Raw genomic sequence first — 26,215 nt, 5'->3', positions numbered from 1 at the left:
CTGCCTCGAAGGAGTCTGCTCAGCTGAGCTTTCCCCACTGTCCTTTCCCATTGCAATGGTGACTCTGCAGGAGACGTTCCCTTCTCCTCCTTCTTGCATACAGTTGCAAGAGAGAAGAGAAAGGGCCAGAACCCAGGGGTGTGTGTGTGTAGAGGGATCCAGATTGGGACCACAGCAGGGAACAAAGTGTTCAAGCCCCCTCCCCTCCCCATGCTGACCTCCCTCCCAATCCAGACAACTGCCTTTCACACTGGCTATTTCGTAAAGAAATGTCTTTTTGTTCAATGGCAAATTACATGATTAACCACAATGTGTAGTTTGGCCCATTCAAACACAGAGGAAGGGTTGATTCACAAAGTATCCCTAGGACAACAGTTATCAAAAACATTTCTAAGGACCACTTGAAAATGGCTGGGGGTCTTGGTGAACTATTCCACAAATGTTTTCTTCCACAAATCAAATTGCCTACTTAACTCATGCATAACTTGCAGCCTTAACATCGCAGTCCAGGATGGCCCAGGGATGCTGCTCAAAAGTGCTCTTTGAAGAACTGGAAGTTGAACTGTTCGCAATGAGCTTTGATGACCTTGGCAAGAGCTGGAGAGCCGCAGAAGAAGACATGGACCTTCCCTTTGTTTTCTTTCGCTAGTTTCTGAAAGAGCTGGGGGTACCGGAAAGAGATACAAGACAGAAATCTAACAACTCTCTTTTCAAGCTTCAGAAGAAGGTGCTGGCCTCACCTTGGGCTCCCCCGATGCATCTCAAATGCATTTTTTAAATAAAAAAAATGCATTTTTATTCTGCCCTTCCTCCAAAGGTTCCGCCCGCCTCCATTTTATTTTCACAACAATTCTGTGGGGTCAGTTAGGCTGAGGCTGCCTGGCCGAAGGGAACCCACTGAGCAGGCTGAAATACTGACTTAGAATCTGTTCTTAAAAAGCAGCTCACACCACAGCCATAAGGATGCTTGGGAATCAGTCTTCCCAGCCTTGTGCCATCCAGCTGTTTTGGTGTCAGGGACTGATGGGAGCTGCAGCTTAAATATGTACATGGGGCACCGGGGGTTTTTTTTGGGGGGGGGGGAGGTGTTGTAAATTATGTTAAAAGTAGCTTTGTGAAGTCTACCTTGTTCCAATCTGGGCGCCCCGGCTGGGTTCTTGTCTTGAGGCCCGTGATGGAGTCTTTCTTCTCCTTTTTGGCTAGGAGATCTAACGCCATCTGCAGGCCGATAGCCTTCATGTCATTCTTGCCAAGCGCAGAGGTCATGTACAAGTGCATCTCCAAGAAGCGGTCTGCTCATCAGAAGGAACATGGAAAGATATCTGAAGCGGGGGGTTCAGGAGTTTGTGACCCTTACCTCAACCCACCAGCTGCATAGGAACAGAGGAAACTGCTTTATACGGACTGAGAACCTTGGGTCCATATAGCTCAGTATTGTCTACACTGACTGGCAGCAGTGGCTCTCCAGGGCTTCAGGAAACCTCTCCCAGCCCTACCTGGAGATGCCACCAGGGACTACAAAGCAGGGGCTCTTCTAATGAGCTATAGCCCCTTCCCATCTTTGGCCCTCATGAGATGTGGCTCTACACGGGCAGGGCAACATATATGTGCATAAAGCTCCTCCACATAAGAGGTGGGCAAGGTCCTGGTGGTAATAATAATAATAATAATAATAATAATCCCGCCCATCTGGCTGGGTTTCCCCAGCCACTCTGTGCAGCTCCCAACAGAATATTTAAAACACGATAAAACATCAAACATTAAAAACTTCCCTAAACAGGGCTGCCTTCAGATGTCTTCTAAAAGTCAGGTAGTTGTTTATTTTCTTGACATATGGTGGGAGGGCATTCCACAGGGCAGGCACCACTGCTGAGAAGGCCCTCCGCCAAGTTCCGTGTAACCTCACTTCTTGCAGTGAGGGAACTGCCAGAAGGCGCTCAGAGCTGGACCTCAGTGTCCGGGCTAAACAATGAGGGTGGAGACGCTCCTTCAGGTATACTGGACCGAGGCCCTTTAGGGCTTTAAAGGTCAGCACCAACACTTTGAATTGTGCTTGGAAATGTACTGGGAGCCAATGTAGGTCTTTCAAGAGTGGTGTTATATGGTCTCAGCGGCCGCTCCCAGTCACCAGTCTAGCTGCCACGTTCCAGATTAACTGTTGTTTCTGGTTCACCTTCAAAGGTAGCCCCACGTAGAGCGCATTGCAGTAGTCAAAGCAGGAGATAACTAGATGCACCACTCTGGTTGGCCCAGGATCTTACCGCATGTGGAGAAATTCTGTGCTGGTTCGTTGGTACACACACAGAGTGCCACCTTCTCATGCATGCTGAACATGCTGGTGGCATGGCTGCCAGGAGCATTGGTGGTGGCAGGCAGTGGGCATACCTTGCACAGCCCCCACCCCTCAATGATCCATCACACATTTCTTTGAAATCATATTGAGAGGTCAACTGAAACATGGTATTTTGCATGTGTGGTTTTTTTACATTAATTTCAACAAGGAAAAGCCTGGAGAAATTCTGTGTTTTGAGCCAGTTCAGGTTTTCTGGTACCCCACTAAGAGAAGGTGTGTGTGTGTGTGAGAGAGAGAGAGAGAGGGGGGGGGGGGAGGGAGAGATAAAGGATGCTGGGGGGAGGGGGTTTAGGATGGTTCATGTGTGAATTAAGTCCAGTTTTCCCATCAAAATATATCCAACCCACAGTTTAAGTTTGGAAGCCTCAGGGGGCATCATTCTGGTTCATCTTCTTGAGGATGGTGTTCAGTTTGGGTCACGGTTAAAGAAAGACAAGGACAAAAATTGGTCACCTACTGCTAGGGTCTTCTTCAGCCTGATTGATTTCCAGCTGGGTCAGCAGGCTTACAAACCATTCAAATGATTTTTGGTCTCTGTTGATCCAGATAAAGTCAACCTAAAGACAAGAAGGTTTTACTTACTGCTACTGCTGTTCATTGTTTTTGTAGCAAAAAATGCTTTTCTGCACAAACATCCAAGCCACAGCTGAGGACGTCACCTCACCTTCAGGAGTTTCATGTTTTCCTGGCTAGAAGAGGTTTGCTTTCGCATACGGTGTCTAGAAAGAAAGAAAGAAAAATTATAGGGTATCTTTTGAGGTGAGCAGAAAATCGCCAGCCTTTCTTAGCAGCTGGCATTAACAAATACAACCAGGAATGAATGGCTGTTGCTTATTACTTGGAAAGTTCAATGGCGATTTTTAAAAAAAGTTGCAACCATTTTTAAAAGTTGCGTGTATTGGTTTACAAGAAGTAGACAAGGTTTCGAATCATACTGCCTTTTTGACAGTAGACCAGGGGTGGGAAACCTCAGGCTGGGAGAGGGTTTGGGGTGGAATGCAGACCGCCAATAACCAAAGGCAGATCTCTCTATTTACCGTATCCATGAAGATTCTCAGTAAGCCACACTTCCTCCCCAGAGCTACACTTCCTGAATGTTTAGGGAAGGCTGGAATGTGTCCTTGACCTGCGATAATCCCTCTTGCTTACCTGAATGAACTGTAGAGATGCATCATCTGTAATGACCTCTGGCATTTTTGTGGCTGGAATTTAGTCTGCTGTACAAGGGTACAGACACACCTGCTTTTGCCCTGACCCTCAGGAGGTACCCATGCGAGAATATAGCTCTCAGACTGAAAAGGCTTCCTCACCCTTGCAGAAGATGTTGATCAAATAAAAGATTGCACATTCTAAAACTAGTTTTGGAAAGGGGAAAAAAATGCAGGTTCTGCAACTTTGACAAAAGAATTGATTCTAATCTGCAGCAGACCAACCTGAACATGATGCTTTGCAAAATGGAGGCAAAGGGTGTAATCCCAATTCCTGCTCCTATCAGAACGGCATGCTCTGATGTGAAGATCCTTCGAGTGGGAGTCCCATAAGGACCATCGATGTAACACTGGGGAGGTAACGGCACGGCATTGATTTGATCCTGTTCGGGGTAAATCTGGCTTGTTATGTTATGATTTATCCTTGGGGACTGCAGAGTTAACTGAGCTTTCAGTGAATAGTCTTCTTAGTGATAAGGAAGAATTCACAACTGTGGGAGTTCAGAACCCTGGCCTGCATTTGGGGCCTGGCTTGCCTAGGGATTCGCTACCCCTGCCATTGCCACTAGCTGCCACTGTCCCTCCCTTCTGGGACACGTCTTTGCGGCCATCGCTTTTCCTGTTGGTTGCTGTTTTGCTGCCAGCTTTTCTCTTGGAAGGGCTTCTTCTCTGCATGATCCCAGCCCATCAGGGATTGTGTAACAAACATGATGTCACCGCAACACCAGATATAGCCTATTTAGATTTGGCTACGTGACAGAACGGAGGGCAAGCAAAGCTTTCGCTTTCCTCTCACTCTGAGAGAGAGATTTAAACTGCATCAAAAGTGAGGAGACATCTTTTTAAGAGGGGGAACGTTGTCCCAAAGCCCTCTCCCACATTTTAGCTTAGCATCACCTGACACACGCTAAGACAAACTGTGGTGTTGGAGGTGCTAATATGCTTCTGTCTCTGCCCAGGGCACATTCCCACCTCTTTTTTCTTCAAGTGCCTGCCTGCCCGTTTATCAAGCCTTACAAACTTTGACTTCTGTACTCAGCTACTTGATACACCCTGAGCTTTCTCCTGATACCTGGTTGCTCCCTCCTGCACCCCCACCCCCAATGTCTCTGGGGAAGAGATGCTTCTAAACTCTGTACAGAACCTGGCCTGCTTGTGGGTGCTCAAGGCATTTCATAGAGCAGCAGCAGATCTTACCTTGATGTTACAGAGTCTCTGATTCTCACTAAGCCTGCCAGGAATCTGTTAACGAATATGTTCTTGTTAGCGAAAGGTCCACCATATCCCATTAGAAAAAAGAGCCCTATTTAGGGGTGGGTTGCACTGTAAATTATTGTTTCTTTTGCTTTCTCATTTTTTCCCTATCTCTTTTTAATTTTTTATTATTATTTAACAAAGAATAAGGAAACAAATTTTATATATATATACAGAAAAAGCACACCAATATACCCTGCCAGTTCACAGTGTTCCCTAATACAAGTTTTCTTAAGAGGCCAATTTACCTGTAAGTCTGAAACCAGTACTCTGCAAGGAGAGATGAAAGAAGTTGAACTTTTTTCATTCAGAAACAGAGGAATAGAGCTATGAGTTTAGTGCTATATGACACTGGCCTGGAAGCACAGGGGAACTGGTGAAAATTTTCATGTCTGTCTTAGGAGTCTATTTGCTTCTGCTCTGTTCTCCTTGCACATTTGTCAAGATTCAAGGAATCACCTAAGCCTCCTGTAGCCTCACTCCTGAAGGAAACTGTTATGTAGTGAAGTTTCACCCTGGGCCAGCAGGGGGATACTGTATATAGTTTTCACTCAGGTCTGTAGATAGTTTTCACTCAGGTCCACGTCAGTTATTTTAGGCGGGAACTCTGGGCTGTTGTTGTTACAATGTTGACAGCCGGCTGCCTTTAAAAGCAGGCCGGCTGAGCTGTTTGCAGTCAGTTCTATTCCAGCTTACAAAATAAAGAGCTACTTGGAGAAATCGCTGTGTCATCTGCTATGTCAACCCACTACTTAACAGAAACTAAACCCTTCCACACAGCCTCTGGATTCCTTGCCACATAGCAAGAGCTGAAGTATGCCTTTCTGTGGGGGAGAGGGGCAGATCTATCAAGGATGGAATGTACACATATTTGCCAGGAGAAGCCAGACCTTTCCTCTTCTGGGTTGTGTGTTCCCCTCCTTGCACTGGCTGGCTGCTCCGACACTCGCAGTCTCCCAGCTGGGATGCCTGATGGGCATGTAAGATAAGATCTCAATCATCTCATCGGAACTGCTGGCCACAGGCTGGTCCAGGTCAGAGGAGCCAAAGAGACATTTCTGGAACAAAAGTTCATGGTGAGCTGCAGGATCTGACCTGCAGCCCTCTTGGCTTTGCTTCAGCTCTGTGTTGCTGTCCACAAGTTGACAAGGGCTGGGTGAGTCAGTGATGGGTTGTGCTCAGTATTCTGCCTACACAAATTGTAACCCCCCTCCCCACAAAAGACCTTGCTCCTCGGAAATGATTTCTCTATGCAATGAATGTCCAAGCATGCCCAGAGCCTCAGCTTTACCTCTACCCCCACTCCATAACCCCCCAGTACCATGTTCATCCAGTGCAATGCCACAGAATTTAACTTAGAATCAACCCATTAAGATTTTTAAAATGCCACTGAAGACCCCACAGTCATGGTTACTGAGTTGTTGTTGTTTTAATCGCAAACCTGCACCCATTTCTGGGACCTGTTCTTCTTCTTTGCCTTTGCCTTTCTGTCCAGCCATTCGGACCTGTGGTCATGACACTCCTGTTGATTCCAGAAGTATTCATATAGCCTGTTGGTCCACTGTCCCAGGGACCGTATATGCAGCCAGATGGTCCCTTTGGAGCAAAAGCAGAAGGTTACCCAGTGAGGAACATAAGCATCCTTAGCCGTCCTCGTTAAACTGAGCCAAGAGCCAGGAGGTAACCCACCTCATAGCAAGAAGTGGATCAAGGCCACCTTTCCCAAATTAAGAGGCAGGAACTCACCACTTACTTACAGCAGCCTCAAGGATGAGGTGTCAAAGTTTGGGTGGGCTGGAGACACCAGGAAAGGGATTATACCTGAAACGTCCTGAGCCTGATCGGAGCTTTGCAAGCCTTTTGGAATATTGGAAACTTGATTTTGAAAAGAGTAGGAACAGGACCAACGTTAATTTCATAACACATACAAACCAATGGGAATATCAAGCCTGGCTCACAAGAAGGGGATTAGGGAGAGAAGTGACTTTATCAATATTTCTGCAGAGAGAAACCTATCGCAGCATTTATGTGGGTTGCTTCAGTAGATCTGTACAGCCCTGCTCTGGGACAATAGCATGGGACTCTATCTTCCTGGCATGACAGACAGTGGGACCAGATGAATTACATATCAAGATTTTTACACCATCCTTCGCCAACCTGATACCCTCCAGATGTTTTCAACTATAGCTTCTGGCAGTCCTGGTTGGGACTGATAGGAGGACTTGGCATAAGTGCTGGTTTTAACCTATAAAGCCTTAAATGGCTCAGGACCGCAATACCTCAAGGACCACCTCTTTCCATATGAACCTACCCAGACCCTAAGATCATCTTCTGAGGCCCTCCTTCATGTGCCTCCTCCTCAAGAGGTCCAGAGGGTGACAACACAAGAACAGGCCTTCTCTGCAGTGGCTCCCCATCTGCGGAATGCTCTCCCCAGGGAAGTTCACCTTCATTATACACCTTTAGGCACCAGGCAAAAATGTTCCTTTTTAACCAGGCATTTGGTTGATCCGATTTACATCCTATGCCCTTTTAAAATGTGGGGGGGGGGGGTTTGTGTGTGGAAAGGTACTGGGTTGCTGTTTTTATTTTTATTAGGTATTGTGTGGTTTTATATCTTGATTTTATTCTGTGAACTGCCCTGAGACCCCTGGGTATAGGGCAGCATATAAATTCATTAAATAATAATAATAATAATAAGAAGAACACAAGAATAGCCTGGCTGCTGGATCAAGCTGCTGGATCCATCTAGTCCAATGCTTTGTCCTCACAGTGGCCAACCAGGTGCCTCAATGGGAAACATGCATGCAGGACCTGAGTGCAACCGTTCCCACGACACCTGCAGGGCGCCAGGTTGGTGTGGGCTGTTTGATGCCCTTGCCTTTAAACCCCAGCCCAGGCTGCTTTCCGGCTGGCTTGAGATCTACCTGCTTGCTCTGGAGCACTGCTGATGGTGAATGGATGCCATTCATACTTGGCTATGACTGGGATATTCAGGTACACGTAGTCACCAGGTTTGTAGTGGAAAAACGGAGGTCTCTTGATCACCAAATGAGTCACCTGGATCCAAAAGAGAAAGATAGGGCACATGTGAAGAGGGGAAATGCCATCACTAAGGGAACAACATGTTTGCATATGACCTGGAAGCACAATGCCCAGCTCATAGGAGGATTCCAATTGGTCACTATTTAGCAGGTTGGGATTCTGTCGCATGTCAGCAAATTCAGGTTGCACAATGAGGCTGCGCATGATCTAGGCATTCCAAGTCCATTACTCCCCCTCAAAGAATCCTGGGAGCTGTAGTTTGTAAAGGGTGCTGGGAATTGTAGCTCTGTGAGGAGTAAACTGCAATTGCCAGGATTCTCTGGGAGAAGTCATGTGCTTTAAATGTATGGTACGCATACAGCCTTACAGTGGATGTGGTGCTCTTGCACAGCAAATCCATTCAAAAATAATTCTATTCAGAATGATTGTTATTATGAGGAACAATTGAGGGATTTAGGTATGTTTAGCCTGGAGAAGAGAAGGATGAGAGGTGATATGAGTGCCTTCTTCAAATATCTGAACAGGCATTCACATGAAAGATGGAGCAAGCTTGTTTTCTCCTGCTCTGCAAAGTACAACCTGACCATAAATGAGATTCTGATTAAACCTTAGAAATAACTTTCTGACGGTAATAGCTGTTTGACAGTGAAATGTACTACCTTGGAAGGTGGTGAACTCTCCTTCATTTGAGGATTTTAAACAGAGGGTGGATGGCCACCTGTCAGGGATTCTTTAGCTGTGATTCCTGCTTTGCAGAGGGTTGGACTAGATTTCCCATGGAGTCCATTCCAACTCTGCAATTCTAGGATGCTATGAATTTCTGGGGTAAGGAATTTGATGTTAAAAATGCATGGAAAACTCTGGGATTGACACAACATCCTATAACCTCCCTGAAACAAATCAGAATGCTTTGTAAGCTTGGGGAAATCAAATCAGATGCTCAAGCCACCTTACTTCCACATCTACTCTTTTCGGAAAATTAGGTATTTTCACACATTTCCCCTTTTAATTCATCATTGTTTGGGAAGCAAACCTTTGAGGGCAAGAGGTTGATTTCCACTATGTACAGTCCTCCAACGTGTGACATGGCAACACCGAAGATCTTCTCTAAGAGGAAAAGAAATCCAGGTACCACAAACCACTTCCAAAAATTAGGACCGTGGACAATTAGCAAAGCCCAAATGAAGATGTAAGAAAGGTGAGTCCAGTAGAAGACCTGCTGGTGACAAAGAAGGGCATCTTACTTATTCATGAGAGCAAGGAGGTGTTTTGAACGATTAAGGGCTTGTCTACACTTCTGCTTGCCCCACCACTTTCCCCAGGAAAACCCACTGTGTCCCGCTGAATCGGTTCAAATGTCAATCATTTTTTTCTGTGGATTGAAGTTTCCACTGGACAAGTGGAAATGTGGATGAGCCTGAAGTTAAAACTGGACGAAGAGCACATCGATAATTTAAAATAAGCAAAGCTCAAAAGAGATCACTGACACTTGGGAGTTACTTGACTCGCAAGGCAAATGACGTAAGCAACAGGAAGGAGGAGGAAGTCAAGCACGTCACCTCAAAATGGCCACCCTTGCGGACGAAAGTACTAGAGCACACCAGCATAAGGGCGATGAGGAGCTGCAGCATGAGGCCCGTGAGGGAGGCGGTTCCATAAATCCAGCCAATCCCAGGCCGGGTGGTGAAGAGGTATTCCCAAAGCTGATAAGTGCCTTTGATCTGAGACATTCTAACTACAGGGGAGAGAGAAAGACCTCCACTAAGAGAATTCAAGTCGTGCAGTGGACTAGCACCGCAATAACAGCATTCTGTACATTTCCGAGCACAATTCAGTGTTGGTGCTGACCTTTAAAGCCCTAAACGACCTCGGTCCAGTATATCTGAAGGAGCGTCTCCTCCTCCATCGTTCTGCCCGGACACTGAGGTCCGGTGGTGAGGGCCTTCTGGCAGTTCCCTCACTGTGAGAAGCCAAGTTACAGGGAACCAGGCAGAGGGCCTTCTCGGTAGTGGCACCCGTCCTGTGGAACACCCTCCCACCAGATGTCAAAGAGAACAACAACTACCAGACTTTTAGAAGACATCTGAAGGCAGCCCTGTTTAGGGAAGCTTTTAATGTTTTAATGTTTGATGCATTACTGTATATTTTATTGGAAGCCACCCAGAGTGGCTGGGGAAACCCCGCCAGATGGGCGGGGTATAAATAATTATTATGATGATGATATATTATTATGATATGAACCATGAAGCTCTAAGACAGCCTTTGCTAACCTTGTATCATCCAGATGATAGTTAGACTACAACTCCCATAAGCCCCTGGCATGTTGGAGCAGACAGTATGTCTGTTTGTGTAGGCAGGGAATGTAGGGAGTGCACACACTTTCTTCAAGCAGATAGCACTTTTTGTATGTGAACATCCTGATCCGTTCTGCCCACATCAAAGCATGGGAGCAAGGAGCAAGATGTTGGAGAAGAACCAGAGCATGCATCTTCTAGACCTTTAAACAATTCAATTTTAAACAACTGTCCAGGTATGCACTAAAGCACATTTTTATTTAACTGCTATGGCACAGTTGCGTCAAAAACCTTAAACAGGTGTTTCAAAGAGTTTTAGAGCAACTTGGAAGATTGGGGTGGGCGAACGAGATGATAAAATGGTACCGCCCAGAAATGCTAGAGCAGGCAGCCTTTAGAAACAACACACAATGATACATTAACGTATGCAAAAAACCCCCACACATTTCTGATTTACGCATTATTGCGTGTGAATATTTCAGTTTTTAAAAATAGGTGTTTTAGCGCAAATTAAAATCCTGATGGGGGGGCGGGAAGCAACATACTGATAAAATGACACCATGGGCAAAGGCAGTAGTTCAAGTGTGCCTATGTGGATATGCAAGGCAATAGACATCACTGCACATGTAAAAACTACACTTCTTCTTTTTTAAAAAAAGGGGGGATTAGTGCTAAGTCATTTACACCTGTGGAGATTGTGTTATTGGACTCTTTAAAAAAGTCAGGTTTTCTGCAGCCTAAAAAAAGATGCAAGCAACCCAGGGAAAACACAAGAGAGCAGCCCATGGGTGGCTAAAATCATTGTTCTCCTTATGTCCTTATGGTGGAGGTGGAAAGTTCAGAGAGCCACCCCCCAACCCCAGGCCTACCTGTTACTTCAAAGGACACATGGTAGGATTGAAAGGCTGTATAAAAATATTTTAAATAAATAATTAGAAAACTGTCACTTACCAAAGTTGGCTACATGGGCCCCTGTGTGAACCGCTGTTAGAACCGCTACCGCATAGCCGATTAGCTGGTGCAGAATGACATTCTGGTCTAGAGGCAGAAGTCTGGCTACCCAGGTAGCCCGTAACCAGGTCAAACATCGGCGCAACATCAGCACCTTCAAGGGGGGAGAAAATAGCTGTAGAAGTTAGTTGAAGAGCCACATGTTTGCACCAGGCATGCTTCTAAAAGGACAGTGCTCCACCAGCATATGAAATGGATTTATAGTGAGTCAAAAGTTTAGTCCTTCTAGCTCAGGCTTCCTCAACTTCGGCCCTCCAGATGTTTTTGGCCTACAGCTCCCATGATCCCTAACTTGCAGGACCAGTGGTCAGGGATGATGGGAATTGTAGTCTTGAAACTTCTGGAGGGTCGAGGTTGAGGAAGCCTGTTCTAGCTATATAGCCTAACTGGTTGTGGCTCTTCGCAGCATCAGGGATACAGCTTCCAGGGCTTTTTTTCTAGAAAAAGAGGTGACAGAACTTGTTAAGCTTCTTTTAGGGGAGCACCCACCACACTACTGGACTAGGCGAATCTGTTTATTTCAAACATTCAAAGCACACCTAAGCAGCAACAGGCGAGATTTGACAGAAATCAATAAGGGGACTTGCAACAAAGTGTTCTTTTCCATAGGAACCATAGGTGGTGGTGGTATGGAATGGAGTATCATGGTAGCCGAGCCAGCCATGCCCTTCTCCAAGACACTCCATTGCATTCCCAAACCTTTTCTTTTTTTGTTTTTCCAACTAACACTCAACTTATTGAGTATCTTCAGCCCTCAATGGGTTGAAAAAATATTTTAAAGACTTATTGAACTTTTGTAAAACTTGAGGTTCTCCCCAGCATGGCCAATATTGCCTTCCTGTTTCTCAGTAGCCCTACTGTGGCTCAGATCTTGCTGATACTCACCACCTGAGTTACTTATTGGAGGCTGTGGGTTTTTATTAGCCTTAGAGGAGCAGCATAGAATACAAACAGAGAGAATTAACTTGTTCTGGCGCCGTCTTTTCGCCGGACCTCTGCTCTGACCCACCACGGCCACTTCTGTATGCTTAAGACATTCACTACATAATGAATACATCGCGTTACTCACCACTATAAATGCACAGTTGAAGTTCAGGCACTGACCGCAGCCTTTGGCCAACATGATCCAGGGGCCAGAGTCAACATGCTTCAAGGCCGCAAAGGTGAAGAGGATGATGTTCACGCACAGGTAGCCGCCCAGGAAGAGAAGCTTGCTCCTGTTGTTATGCCAATAGGCTGGGCGCAGGTAGCGTGGCGCGTGGCTCTTCCTGAGAGCAGTGGGGGGCTTTAGCCAGCTTGCAGCACTGCGAGAGGGGAGAGAAAGACCCAGAGAGAAGAGACCATGAAGCATGCCATATAAAATAAATAAATAATAATAATAATAATATATTATTTATACCCTGCCCATCTGGGTGAGTTTCCCCAGCCACTCTGGGCGGCTTCCAATAGAATATTAAAAACACAATAAATACATCAAACATTAAAAACCTTCCTAAACAGGGCTGCCTTCAGATGTTTTCTAAAAGTCAGGTAGTTGTTTATTTCCTTAACATCTGATAGCAAGTTGTTCCACAGGGCAGGTGCCACTACCAAGAAGGCCCTCTCCCTGGTTTTAGGGGGTGAAACTTAATTTTTGAATTTTTTTCAGCAAGCTGCCTTAAAAATATGGTTTGGGGTATGAAGAATATGAATCTGCTATTATTGATGTGACTGGACAACATGCAGCTTGGTAAGTCTACATCTGATGAATAAGCACATAAACTGCTATCTGAAAACTCAATAATTTTAAGCCTGCCTTCTGAAAATGTCAGGTAATGCTAAATAAATAAATAAATAAATAAATAAATAAATAATAATATTGAATAATATTGAATAATACTACTGATACTACTACTAATAATAATATATAACATATTTTCAAGTACTTGGCAATCTTTTTTTTTTAAGGCAATTTTTCACACATCTTACTTACCAAGCAAAACTGAATTATATTGATTTAAGCAAAACATCTTTTGAGTTCCGAAGTTATTTTTGGAATTTGAAAGCTGGAAAATTCAACACGCCCTAATGAAGCATACACCTTCCAGCTTAGTTTCAGGAGAGCATCTCTCCCCGATGCACATATCATACTGCAAACAGTTGCTCTTTTAATCGCTCACTAGAACGTAAGCCTTGCTTTCAACCCATGAATGCAAATAGAGCTCTCAGGACTCTATAAACCACAAGTGAAACCTTAACTGAACTGAGTTTTCTTTCTTTCTTTCTTTCTTTCTTTCTTTCTTTCTTGGCGGGGGCCTCTTAGGTTTTCTTTGTAAATATTTTTCAGTGTCTACAAACCTTGGGGTTCTCAGTAGACCTGTTTGGGCTACATAGCTTGCATAACCCTGAGCGCAACAGCAGCAGCTGCTGCCTATTGGGGCTGGTGGGATAAAGGATGGGACAGAGGGCAGGACTGGAAACCACAGGAGGGAAGAGGGCTCTTGTGCTCGGATCCTGCCTGCAGGTTTCCCACAGGCATCTGGTTGATCGCTGTGAGAATCAGGATGCTGGACCAGACAGGCCCCTGGCCTGATCCATCAGGCTCTTCTAGGTTCCTAAATATACCAAGAAATAGACCTGATATTGGGTGGGCAAGTTCACATAATCTTACTTCTGCCACAAGGTTTTGCTTTCCCACAGGCTCTTTAGAGGGGACATCTGAGAACATTCTCCCCTCTGTTTACAAGCACATGACTCCAGTGGCGTAGCGTGGGTTGTCAGCACCCGGGGCAAGGCAAGTAATTTGCGCCCCCTAACCCGTGGATTTGCGCCCCCTAACCCGTGGATTTGTGCCCCCTAACCTGTGGATTTGCGCCCCCTAACCCGTGGATTTGCGCCCACAACCCTAACCCCCAGATGTTGCACCTGGTGCGGCTGGCCCCCCCTGCACCCCCCACGCTACGCCACTGCATGACTCCCTCCACCCCAAGAATTCCAAGAACTGTAGTTTACCCCCTCAGAAGCTATACTTCCCAGCATCCTTAACAAACTACAGTTCCCAGAATTCTTTGGGGAAAGTCATGTGCTTTCAACATATGGTGTAACACAACCACTGTTACTGAGTTGTTTTCTTCAACCTCCCAGCATGACTGATTGCCATTTGGGGGTTAGAAAATGCAGTGGTACCTCGGGTTACAGACGCTTCAGGTTACAGCCTCTGCTAACCCAGAAATATTACCTCAGGTTAAGAACTTTGCTTCAGGATGAGAACAGAAATTGCGTGGCAGTGGCTTGGTGGCAGTGGGAGGCCCCATTAGCTAAAGTGGTACTTCAGGTTAAGAAGTTTCAGGTTAAGAACGGACCTCCAGAACGAATTAAGTTCTTAACCCGAGGTACCACTGTAGTTTCTCCCAGGGGCAGATTGGCAGGTGAACTGGAAAAGCACAGAGGGAAATGTACTTTCCCACATAGCATGTGGCTTGGCTCACTTGCACGAGTTGTCTGCGGCTGCTGTTCTAAAGCTTTGTTACACGGTGCAGCTGAACTGTGGCTTACTGGGAACAAGAATATGTGGGCTGACTTGAAGAATGGCCAATGGGTGGATGTTTCTGCCTTGGGTGAGGCAATATGTATTCAGATACTGGAGCATGATAGCTCGGGGGTCTGGCTTCTAGCCTCAGTGATCACACAGAGCCACCTGCTGGTTCACTCCAGTACCAGAGGACTGCTATCACATAAGGAAATTTCAAAAGATGCAGGATCTGCTCGATAGAACCTCTTGCTGCAGCCTGTCGTGCCTCTTTTAGACTAGAGAAGCCATTGTGTGATGCCCAAGGATCGCTTGACAAGTAAATCACCGAACTGGACAGCAGACCCCAGATTTGGCATGACTTAGTCCTTGCCACATGCTCAACGCAAAGAAAAGTCCACTGGACTTTGTCTAAGCCCTCTGGAATTCTCAAATAAAGCAATAGGTAAAGGTTGGTTCTGCCTTGGCTCCTCTCTGGAACTGACATTCTTCGCTTCCAGATGTAGGCTTTATTGTATTTCAGGCAGATATTTCAGATTCAGCTTTTCCATGTGTGTGATCGGTCAGCTCGTGAGCTTCCACACATTCCTATTTCTTTAACCGTGACGTTCACTGCTATTTTGTCATTTGCCATCCACAGAACGGAAGATGGTAGAACATGCTCTACAGGGAGCTGGCTTCAGGCACCAGGTCCATTGGCAGACCAGCTCTGTGCTACAAATATGTTTGCAAATGTGACATGAAAGCTGGCAACATCAACACTGCCTTGTGGGTATCCTTTGTGGACGACTGCAGTGCCTGGAGACAGATCATATATCCTCAAGCAGTGACCAGAGGAGGAATGACTGCTGGGAAGAGCACAGAGAGAAGAAACGCCACAGTGCATCTGCAGCAGCAAACCCAGATGCCTTCATCTGCCCCAGTTGCAACAAAACATGTCTCTCCCATATTGGTCTCTATAGCCACAGGACTGCCATGTTCTAGTGCAGCTCAGCTGCGGTTGGGTCCCAGTTGGCTTAAGCAGGATTGCAGGTGTATTACGGTCTGGCAAACCAAGGTCAAGCAGTTTAGGTCCAAAATATGATCCAGGCGCCAGGTCAGGCAGCAGTCTAACATTTAGCATGACAGGGAGTTTAGGCATGGTATAAAGAGAAGGAACTAGATTCAGGAGCAAGGAGACAGAGACCTGTGTTGCTTCCAGCAACTAGAAGGCTCAAGAGGATGACCTTACATACTTTGGCATCCTAGACATCATCCTGGCAGCTACTTCTGGTACTGAATGAGTTTCAGGGATGCCTTACAAGAGGATTCCTTACCCACACTGGGCCCATAGATGCATGCTATGCCATTGCACTTTGGCTTGGAACTGGAACTTTTGGTGCTGCCATTCTCCTCTTACAGTTCCAGCAGTTATCAACCCAGAGGACCCCTATAGGGGAACCTGCCTGCTCCTCAAGGTCATTGACCTGTGGGGTGTCTGGTTTGTCTTCCGATGATTCCACATCTGGCACCAGGTCACGGATAGGCATGGCACTGCTTTGGAAAAAGAAACTGACACGGAGGCTATAGCTCAGAGAGGCGATTCATTGCTAATTTCCCTCTGGCTCTCTCTCAGGAGCCAACAACAAAACAGGCTGAACCTGCAAGGACAAAACACTCAAATCGTGATGCTGAAAATCCATGATAAATGGGACTTGCTTATGAGTAAGCAAAGGACCCGTCTTGGCCACAGGAAAGGTTACTGCTAGATAATATGGCTCTATACTAAGTTTTTATTTTGGTTCTGGTTAATTGCAGAAAAGCAACACCCCAGCAATGCTAGAGGGCTCCAACATGGAAGCAGCTAGAGACAAAGATACAGCCCTTCTCTTTTTCCAAAGGGAGTTTTCTCCTTCCGACCACTGATCCTTTGTGAAATCCAGAGGGACAGCTGCTCTAGTTTTTTTCCTGCAACCAAATCAGCGAGAGAGACTTGGGGCACCTTTAAAAGATGGGAACCGATTTATCGCGGCATCTTTCGCTGGGCAGAACCCACAGCCAAGCACATCCGACGAAACAGGCTCTCATCCATGAAAGCTTCTGTGGGAATAAATGCGTTAATCTTTAGGGTGCCACAAGATGCTTTGGCTGTTTTTCATCTGCTAAGGAAACCGAAGTCCTCTCTGCCCCAGTGTTGCAAGCCGCAGCAGATTTCCGCTGCAATGACAGCTGACAGCAGCGGCAGCAGGCTCAAGAGTTCCAATTACGCAGAGCTGAAACATAGCAGGGGAATGCAGCTCATCCCCAAGAGAATGCAGGCAGCTGCAGCTGAGGGAAAAGGGTGCAACTTTCCTTCAAAGAGGCTCCCAGAGCGAGTTTCTTCGCCTAGGAAGCAAGCAGGGGTGGGTAATTATTTCTAAACCCCAGGTGCTGCTGGCAATAATATTTCAAGGTGTCAAAGGGGAAAATATTTCTTAGGCTGCCAATGAAAATGACCTGTCTAGGCTGAGTCAATGGTTCAAAGCAGCCTTCCCCAACATGGTGCCCTCCAGCTGCCTGCAGCTACAACTCTCATGAGCCCAGCCGCCCAGCCTGCTGAGATGGCAACTGAAACCTGACACCACCACCTTCTTTCTGCTTCTGCTGCTGGTATTTCCCAGACTCTTTGGCCCAAGCTTTTGGTCTGACGGGTGCACAACTTCCTAAAACTAGAGAAATTAAGAAAAGCGAGGCGTGTCAGGCCCTGCCCCAGCATAATTTTAGGCAGCTGGTAAAAAAAAGAGTTCCTGTTTTAAGAAGGCCTTCAGATAACATTTCTGTCTTTGTCTTATTTCTCTTTGATGTTTGTTTGTGATGGCTGTTTTGGAATATGTTACAGTAGTTTTGGTGTTTTGTGTTACTGTTTTAATCTCATGCTGGGTGTTTTAACGGGGATTCTTATATATGTCAATATCATTGTGTTGGCTGGATTTGTTACCTGCCTCAAGTTTCTTTTGAAAATTAGGCGGGATGTAAATTTTTAAAAAAATAAAAATAAGAAAGTGTTGGTTTGATGGGATGGATCCTCCCTGTAAGTGGCAGAAGGAATTGTAAGACGGAACTGAGGATGAGGGAGCCCCGGTGCCGCCTTGCTGCTGCTGGAGGACAGTGAAGCAGCATTTTCAGGGGGTAATTTGGGGTTACAGGATACAGTCTTCCCCAACCTGGTGCTCTCCAGCTGTTTTAATGCCACAACTCCCATGGACCCCAGCCAGCATGACTGTATGATGCTGGGAGTGGTGGGACTTCTCCAAAACATCTGGAGGGCATTAGGTGGGTTGAGAAAAGTTGGATTAGGAGGTGGAAGAGGAAATACCTTATGGTTAAGTTCTCCATGACCTCTGGGAAGCGCTCCAGTTCCTCCCTGAGCTCCTCAAAGGTGATGGACCCACTGTTGTCAGAGTCAGCCGACTCAAAAAGGGCTAACGTGAGGTCATCTAATTTCTTCTCTGGCAAAGATATTGAACTCTCCTTCAGGCATGACTCCAAGACCGTGCGCAATTCTTCAGGTTCAATGGACCCACTGCCTACAGTGGAAGAGGATCTCCAGTTGGAATCAAATAAATCTGCAACAGGCAAGATTTAAGGCAGTTGGAGCCTCTAGGTTGGATTACCACAACACAGGCCCATGCAGAGCTTGTCTGAGGCCCAGAGAGGCATGGGGTGTTCTCGTTTTTCTTGCTTCCCTTTCCTTCCTGTTGCTGCCTGTTCACCTGTTGCTTCCAGGTGTGCAAGCAGTGGTGTGAATGGGCAGTAGTGACAAAGGCAAGCCCAACAATGACACACTCTCACACACAAATATGAAATCACTTTTAACTAGAATATTCTTGCCTCTAAAAAAAACCCTGAGGACTTTTTCATAACCATTATTTTATGCACTGAAGAAACAACCAACACAATGGATTTGGACATGCTGGGCTAGCTTTGTAAATGCTCCAACATATTTCATAGCTCACAATTTGATACAATTTCTGAAGACTTATTTCAAGATACAAAAACATTACTGATCTGATAATAAAACATTGCTGTAGTCATTTACCATTCCATGTGAATGGACCAAGCCAGGAGCATTGGTAGTTATTGCCCTAAAGTGCCATTGCTGAGCAGAACAGTGATATTGTTTTGACAAAATGCAAGTGAACAAGGGTGCTGTTTTGGAATTTTACCGTCCACATCATAAACTTGGAAGAGGAACCGGAGTTTGTCTGTTTCACTTCCATGTACCAGCAGCTTCAAGGCCTCCAGCAGCTCGTCCAAACTGATGGTGCCGCTTCCATCCAAGTCAAACAAAGCAAAGAAACGCTCAGCGAAAAAGGACTATAGGAGAGGGCAAAAATGTTTGCAGTCAACTGGGGGGTGGGGGTTAATCCAGGAGTGGAAATCACACACACACACACCCTCCAATTTCTCACTAGTCTTTATTTAGACCTTGCTTCAATATTATGGGAATAGAAGCAATTGAGTACTTGAAATATTAGTGAACAGGGGACTTTCAGATAAAGGGAGATCTGGCTGGTTATTAAAAATAGGTTCTGAAAAACGGGGCCCCCACTCTGACCTAATCCCAAATCCCCCAATCTTCAACATTCCCTTACTTTTTCAGTCCCTACTGATGCCAGCATTCTCCCCCCGCCCTGCTGATTTTGCTCTTCAGCACCCTCCTTCTCTGCCCATGACCTCCTAGTCTCCATCAGCCACCCTTCTTCTGCACACCATTCCCAATTAAGCATCTCCAGGTACGCAGGAACAAATCTATATGCACAAATTCCCTCCCAAAAAAGGGGTGAAGCCAAATATCTTCACAGTATTTCCTCACACAGGGGCCGTTCTAAGCAAAAACATCGTTGCATTGTCACAATCCTCAGCCCAATTGGGTTTCCTACCCCATTTGACAAAACTTGCCTCCTTCACCTTGAGAGCAGCTTTGAATTCTTCCAGGTCGATCTCTTTATCTTCCCCGGCGATACTTTCAAACTGTTTGGCTACCCACTCGAGCCACTTTGTGTCATCATCTAAGTTCATGGTGCTAAGAAATTGGAAACCAGCAGGACCTTTAATTTCTTCTTATTATTTTTTGGCAGTCAACTTTGGGCTGATTGTTAAGATTTCTGATCTGAACTTTGCATTGTAAGTAATGTGAAGGAACCATCCCAGGTATGGCGGAACATGTTAGTTAAAGAGGACAGCCATTCAGTGTTTTGTTAGCAATTAGATATTGCACCCTAGTGACAGCAAAGATTTTATTGCCAGAAAGTATAGTAGGCAGAAAATATGAATGGCATCCACATGCTAGTAAAAACAGAATAGTAAACTAAACATACTCTGAAATCTGCTTTTGAGGTGAGTTATGGCCCTTCATTTGTACCTGGAGTGCTTCCCTGGAAGTCATACCTATCTCAAGAGACTGAGAAGATTGTGTCTCATTTTACCAGGTTGATGACTTTCTTTTTTTTCTTGTTTTCTTTTTTCTTCTTTTTTTGCTTTTTTATTGAGATTTCCACACAAGCAAAAAACATATAACAGAAGAAAAAAGGGCATATAAAAATAAACAGTAAACACTCTTATCAATCAATGTTAAGTATCATCCACTTATTTACACTGCATTAACACGCATTTTAGGGACGCAGGTGGCGCTGTGAGTTAAAGCCTCAGCGCCTAGGGCTTGCCGATCGAAAGGTCGGCGGTTCGAATCCCTGCGGCGGGGTGCGCTCCCGCTGCTCGGTCCCAGCGCCTGCCAACCTAGCAGTTCGAAAGCACCTCCGGGTGCAAGTAGATAAATAGGGACCGCTTACCAGCGGGAAGGTAAACGGCGTTTCCGTGTGCGACTCTGGCTCGCCAGAGCAGCGATGTCACGCTGGCCACGTGACCACGTGTCTCCGGACAGCGCTGGCCCCTGGTCTCTTAAGCGAGATGGGCGCACAACCCCAGAGTCTGTCAAGACTGGCCCGTACGGGCAGGGGTATCTTTACCTTTACCTTAACACGCATTTTGACCTCCCCCCTATCCTGCTACGGTTTTCTTACATTTTTTCTTCTCCTGCAGTTTCCATTTCCAAAATTTATGCATAACAAGGATTATGTTAGACCTGCTGTAGTTTTTAATTTACCACAATTTCTTTCAATATACGTCACAAATTTACTCCACTCTACTGAAACTTTGTTTCTTTTTGATGTCTGATTTTGTTTGTCATTCTTGCTAATTCTGCATATTCAAATAATTTTGTTTGCCAATCTGTGATCGTGGGAATCTCAACTGATTTCCATTTTTGAGCTATCAATATCCTAGCTGCCGTTGTCGCGTACTGAAATAAATTTTGATCTTTTCTTTTAATTTCATCTCCAATTATTCCTAAGAGGAATGCCTCTGGTTTTTTTGAAAAAGTATACCTAAAGATTTTTTTTAATTCATTATATATGAGCTCCCAAAATTTTTTGATTTTGTCACACGCCCACCACATGTGGTAAAAATCTCCCTCCTTCTGTTTACACCTCCAACACATTTTATTTCCGCTTTTATACATTTTATCCAATTTTACCGGTGTGATATACCATCGATACATCATTTTCTCTAAATTTTCCCTTAGTGTGGTACACACTGTGAATTTCATTCCTCTGTTCCATAACCTCTCCCACTTTTCATACTTTATATTATGTCTCACGTCCATGGCCCATTTTATCATTACCTCCTTTACTACTTCATCTTTTGTGTCCCATTCTAACAACAAATTATACATCTTAGCTAACAGTTTAGTTTTCTCTTCTAATACTTCTGTCTGGTATCCAGATTTTTTCTCGTTCATCCCCAATTTTTTGTCCTCATTCCAAAGTGCATTTATCTGATGGTATTGCAACCAACCTGTTAGTCTATCTTTCAGTTCATCATATGATTTGATCTTCCAACCTTTTTCCGCTTTAATCAATATGTCTTCATATGTTTGCCTTTTCGCTTCCATGTTTACCTTTTTTATTGTTAAGATATCTGTTGGGGATAACCACCAAGGAGTGTTCTTTTCTAGAAGTTTCTTATTTTTTTCCCAAATTTCAAGCAGTGCTCCTCTGAAAATATGATTGGAGAATCCTTTATGGACCTTCCCTTTATTTAGCCACAAGTAAGCATGCCAACCATATCTATTGTTAAAGCCTTCTAGATCTAACAGATCTAAATTCTCCAGAGTAATCCATTCTTTAAGCCAACACAGGCTGGAAGCCTCATAGTATAATCTTAGGTTTGGTACGGCAAAGCCCCCTCTTTCTCTCCTGTTAGTATTTGAAATTTAATTCTTGGCCTCTTTGCCTGCCATATAAATTTTGAAAGATTTTTTTGCCATTCTTTAAAGATCACGGATCCCCTAATTACTGGGATGGTTTGAAATAAGAACAGCATTTTTGGCAGGATATTCATTTTGATTGCCGCCAACCTTCCAGACCATGAAAGTTTTAGCCTATTCCATATATCCAGATCTTTTTTAATCTCTTTCCACATAGGTGTATAATTATCGCTAATTAGATTGATATTTTTTGAAGTTAACCAAATACCTAAGTATTTGATTTTTTTTGAGATCTTAATTCCACATTCCTGTTCTATGTTCTCTTTTGTATTCCTATCTATATTTTTCACCAACATTTTAGTCTTTGTTTTATTTAGTTTGAAACCTGATACTTTGCCAAATTCATCTAATTGTTCCAAAACTTTACCGACGCTTATTTGTGGTTCTTCTAACGATAACACTAGGTCATCCGCATAAGCTTTCAACTTATATTCCTTTGTTCCAACTTTAATGCCCCGTATCTCTGGCGTGTATCTCACCTTATTCGCTATGACCTCTAGAACCATTATGAATAGTAAAGGGGAGAGAGGGCAACCTTGTCTTGTTCCTTTCATAATGTTAAAGGTGTCTGTCAGATTGTTGTTAACAATTAATTTAGCTGTTTGGTTAGAGTAGATCACCTTTATGCCTTTTATGAAGTTGCCCTCTATCCCCATTTCCTCCATAGACTTTAACAAAAACTGCCATGAAACGTTATCGAACGCTTTTTCAGCGTCTATAAACAGTAAGGCCGCCGGCATTTCATTTTTAACGTCTAGGTATTCTATGATATTTATAATATGTCTGACATTATCCTTTAACTGTCTATTTGGGAGGAATCCGGCTTGGTCTTTATGTATGAGATCTTTTAAGCAATTTTTGAGTCTGTCTGCCATTATTCCCGCAAAAATTTTATAATCATTGTTCAGCAATGAGATAGGTCTGTAATTTTTTATGTTTAAGCTGTCCGTATCAGGCTTACCAGGTTGATGACTTTCATCAAGAGAGGTGGTGAGAGCGGGATCCTGCTTATTCTCATTGGCCTCTTCACACTTTTGATACACTGACCATGGTATCTTTCTGGAGTGGCTCTGGGATGTGGAGGTTGGGGGCACTGTATTGCAGTGGTTCTGCTCCTAATTTCAAGGCAGTTTTTTTCCAGAAAGCTGTTATGAGGAGCTATTGCTTAGTGCCATGGGAATTGTCCTATGGGCTTCACTCTCTCAGAAGGAGCAGACCAGTAGGTTGGTGATATTCCTGGATGCAACATTGTCACTAGTGGCTCAGGTGGCCTTGGTGGCTTATTTCCAGCTCTGCCTGGTTTGCCATCCATGTCCCCTTTTGGACAGCAATTATTTGGCCATTCTACTCCATGCTCTGGTAGGTTACAGACTGAATTATTGGGATGTACTCTACGTGGGGCTGCCCTCGAAGATGACTCAGAAACTTCAACTGAGCCAAAATACAGCCACCAACGAATTCCATTTAGAACTCATGTAATTTCTGTTCCAAAAAAGCTGCACCAGTTCCTTGGCTCAGTTCAAGTTGCTCACATGAGTGCTTAAAGCCCCATGGACTTAAAAGTGGATGCCACATTTGATGAACTTCACAAGTCTTCCCTTACAGTGACAGTGACGCTAGTGCCAAATCATCACACTATTTGGTGCCTTATCTGTGAGCAACTAAACAAATACACCATCTTCTTGCTTGGCACTGTGATAGCTAAGAGAAGCAGCTGTATTATTACCTATTGCATAGATTTGAGCCAACCAATTTGGTTAAACCTCTGCCTGTTTGTTTAAGTATCAAGATTCTCATCTCATGACAAATTTTTCTTCTGCATTATCCTCAGCTTCAGATTGGCTATTTATTGCTGCATTATATTTAAAATGCAGCTGATTGTGATGACACCTGTCTTTTCTTTACATTAATTAAAGTACCTAACCTTTGCAAGATTAGATCATGTCCACACAACCTGAGTGATGCTGTGCCTTTATTTTCTAGCTGTCAGAAACACACAGGAAAATATGTCCCATTCATGTCACAGCCTTTTTACTCATCTTTGAACAGAATCCTGCTTGTAAAGCAACAGATGATGGGTGAGCTTGTGACACCAAAGTTGGAGGTGGGTTGCTATGGGAATGTCAAAACCAGGTAACAGCAAGGAAGCTACTTATATTTTTCTCTTTTTGATGCAGAAAAGGTGCTATAATGTGTGAGAGAGCTAAGCTGCCTGTTTTGGAAGGTAAAGCCCAGCCTGAAGAAGAAATTGTTTATGTGTATTTTACTTAACCTGATTAGAGCCACCAGTGGTATAATATGGCAAGTGTTGATTTGTTGTGGCATGAGAGAAGCAGGTTTACTGTCATGAAATGCACTGAGTAGTCAGTCTGGGCCTCAATGTAACCTACCTTGGAAGACTGCTGTGGCTATAAAAATTATAGCTCTGTGCACACTGAAAAACACTGCAGAAATATGTGCACACATTCACCCTGCTCTCTTTTTGTCAGACTGCAATTTGATGGAAATCACATTATTCAGGGGAGGACTGTTACCGTGAATGCCATTTAATGCAGTATCATTGACTTAAGTCTCAAATAAGTTTGTTCTCTTTCAGCTGAGCATGACTGTTAACACTCATGGCCAAGTAATGATCCACTTCCCTTGGCAAAAATAACCACCATCCTTAAACATCATGAAATGAGATTTTCATGATGTACCTCACCCAAATCACAGGACGGGTAGGGACCAAAGGGTCATTTAATTTAACCTCCTTGCCAGAGGAAGGACAATTCATTCATCAGCACACACATCCTTGCCTCAGATTTATCTAGCAATTCACATGATGATATACATCAAAGCAGAGAGCATAAAGAGACCATAAAAATGAGTAACTCCAGAAGACTCATGCAAGCTAGTCAAGCCACACACTTCAGGGGGAAACAAAAAAAGCTGTGTGTTACCTGCAACGTCTGTCCCAGAGACTTCTTTGTCTAGCTCCTCAGACTTCTTTCCCCTCCCAGCAGTTTACAGAATCTCTTGCACTTTCTAACTCAGTATAAAAAAAGATGCAACCTAGTGTACCATAGGAGATCCTATGGTACAAAAAGTAATTTTAAACATACTTTTTAAACATACTTGAATACTGAAAATGCCATTTGTTGAGATGCAAAATTTAGTATCTTCTTTGCTGATGAACAGTCAAGTCAGACTGCACTCTGAACAAGACAGAGAAGGCTGCTCTAATTTAGGCAACAACCCAGAAACAGGTGTTGATGACTAGCTGTATGCAGAAACAAAAGCATAATGACTAGCCTCTTCTTGTCCATGAAACCTTTTGTAAGTAGTAGGACAAACTGTAACCTATTTAAAACAAAATTAAAAAATTAAAAAAAAAATTCTTCCAGTAGCACCTTAAAGACCAACTAGGTTAGTACTAGGTTGGGCTTTAAGGTGCTACTGGAAGAATTTTTTTTTATTTTGTTTTGACTATGGCAGACCAACACGGCTACCTATCTGTAACTGTAACCTATTTAAATCTATTTGTTTTCACTATTCATTTGAGTAACAAAGGAGAAAGAATTTAAACAATCAGAATTCCACATGATCATAGACTTTTTTGGGGGGGAGAGGGATCATATAGCTCTTCCATTACTGCCAGGAATATTTAATTCTTCTGGAATTTTATTGCCTTTGCGCTACATTTTGTTAGTTTTCATATCCTCCTTCCACTCTTGTCTACCATCTTCATATAACACACAGTTCTTACAGGGATTTTTGCTGAAAGACCACTAGCAACATTATTTAGAAACAAAACGAAACAAAACCATGAGGCCAATCCACAGAGACTGGATCTATCAACGACTCTTGGCTAGTAAAGCTAAAAAATGGAACCTACATCTATAGAGGCAAAATACCTCACTTCCAAACACAAGGGGCAAGCAACAAGAAATGGTCATTACCATCAAAAACACTTGTGAGCTTCCTGGCGTATCTGGTCAATGCTAGATCAGGGTGCTGGACTACATGGCCCTTGTCTGATCCATTGAGAAAACTCTTTTTATAACACCACCACCACCACACTGCTATGGTGACCTCTGAAGGCAAGAAGTGCCTTATATTGTGCTGCTGCTGCTGCTGCTGCTGCTGTTGTTGTTGTTGTTATTATTATCATCATTACCTGCCTTATCTCCTGTTGGGACTCAAGGTGGCTTACAA

General features: G+C 44.2%; 1 protein-coding gene across 3 annotated transcripts; it reads right to left on the bottom strand.

Annotated features, from left to right (window-relative positions):
* Positions 1 to 255: 255 nt before the first annotated feature.
* LOC307202770 (NADPH oxidase 5-like) lies at positions 256 to 25,779 on the bottom strand. Of its 3 annotated transcripts, none has more exons than XM_079952993.1 (18): positions 25,527 to 25,779; positions 24,961 to 25,360; positions 19,594 to 19,717; positions 18,858 to 19,008; positions 18,008 to 18,218; positions 12,235 to 12,469; positions 11,106 to 11,259; positions 9,420 to 9,595; positions 8,894 to 9,076; positions 7,743 to 7,875; positions 6,257 to 6,411; positions 5,706 to 5,873; positions 4,759 to 4,803; positions 3,787 to 3,911; positions 3,018 to 3,072; positions 2,811 to 2,910; positions 1,126 to 1,292; positions 256 to 661 (listed from the first exon to the last, which is right to left on the bottom strand). In XM_079952993.1, exons 3-18 carry the CDS (start codon positions 19,711 to 19,713, stop codon positions 530 to 532), a joined length of 2,310 nt encoding a protein of 769 aa, XP_079809119.1. In that variant the 5' UTR covers positions 19,714 to 19,717; positions 24,961 to 25,360; positions 25,527 to 25,779; the 3' UTR covers positions 256 to 529. The 3 variants fall into 3 exon arrangements, with proteins under 3 accessions (XP_079809119.1, XP_079809121.1, XP_079809120.1); XM_079952995.1 differs by having other exon boundaries at positions 19,603 to 19,717; XM_079952994.1 differs by lacking the exons at positions 24,961 to 25,360; positions 25,527 to 25,779 and having other exon boundaries at positions 19,594 to 19,772.
* Between the last annotated feature and the right edge of the window lie 436 nt (positions 25,780 to 26,215).

The sequence above is a fragment of the Podarcis cretensis genome (genome assembly GCF_951804945.1).
Source record: "Podarcis cretensis genome assembly, chromosome: 14".
NCBI classification, from domain to species: Eukaryota; Metazoa; Chordata; class Lepidosauria; order Squamata; family Lacertidae; genus Podarcis; species Podarcis cretensis.
This window is presented reverse-complemented; position numbering and strand designations above follow the sequence as displayed.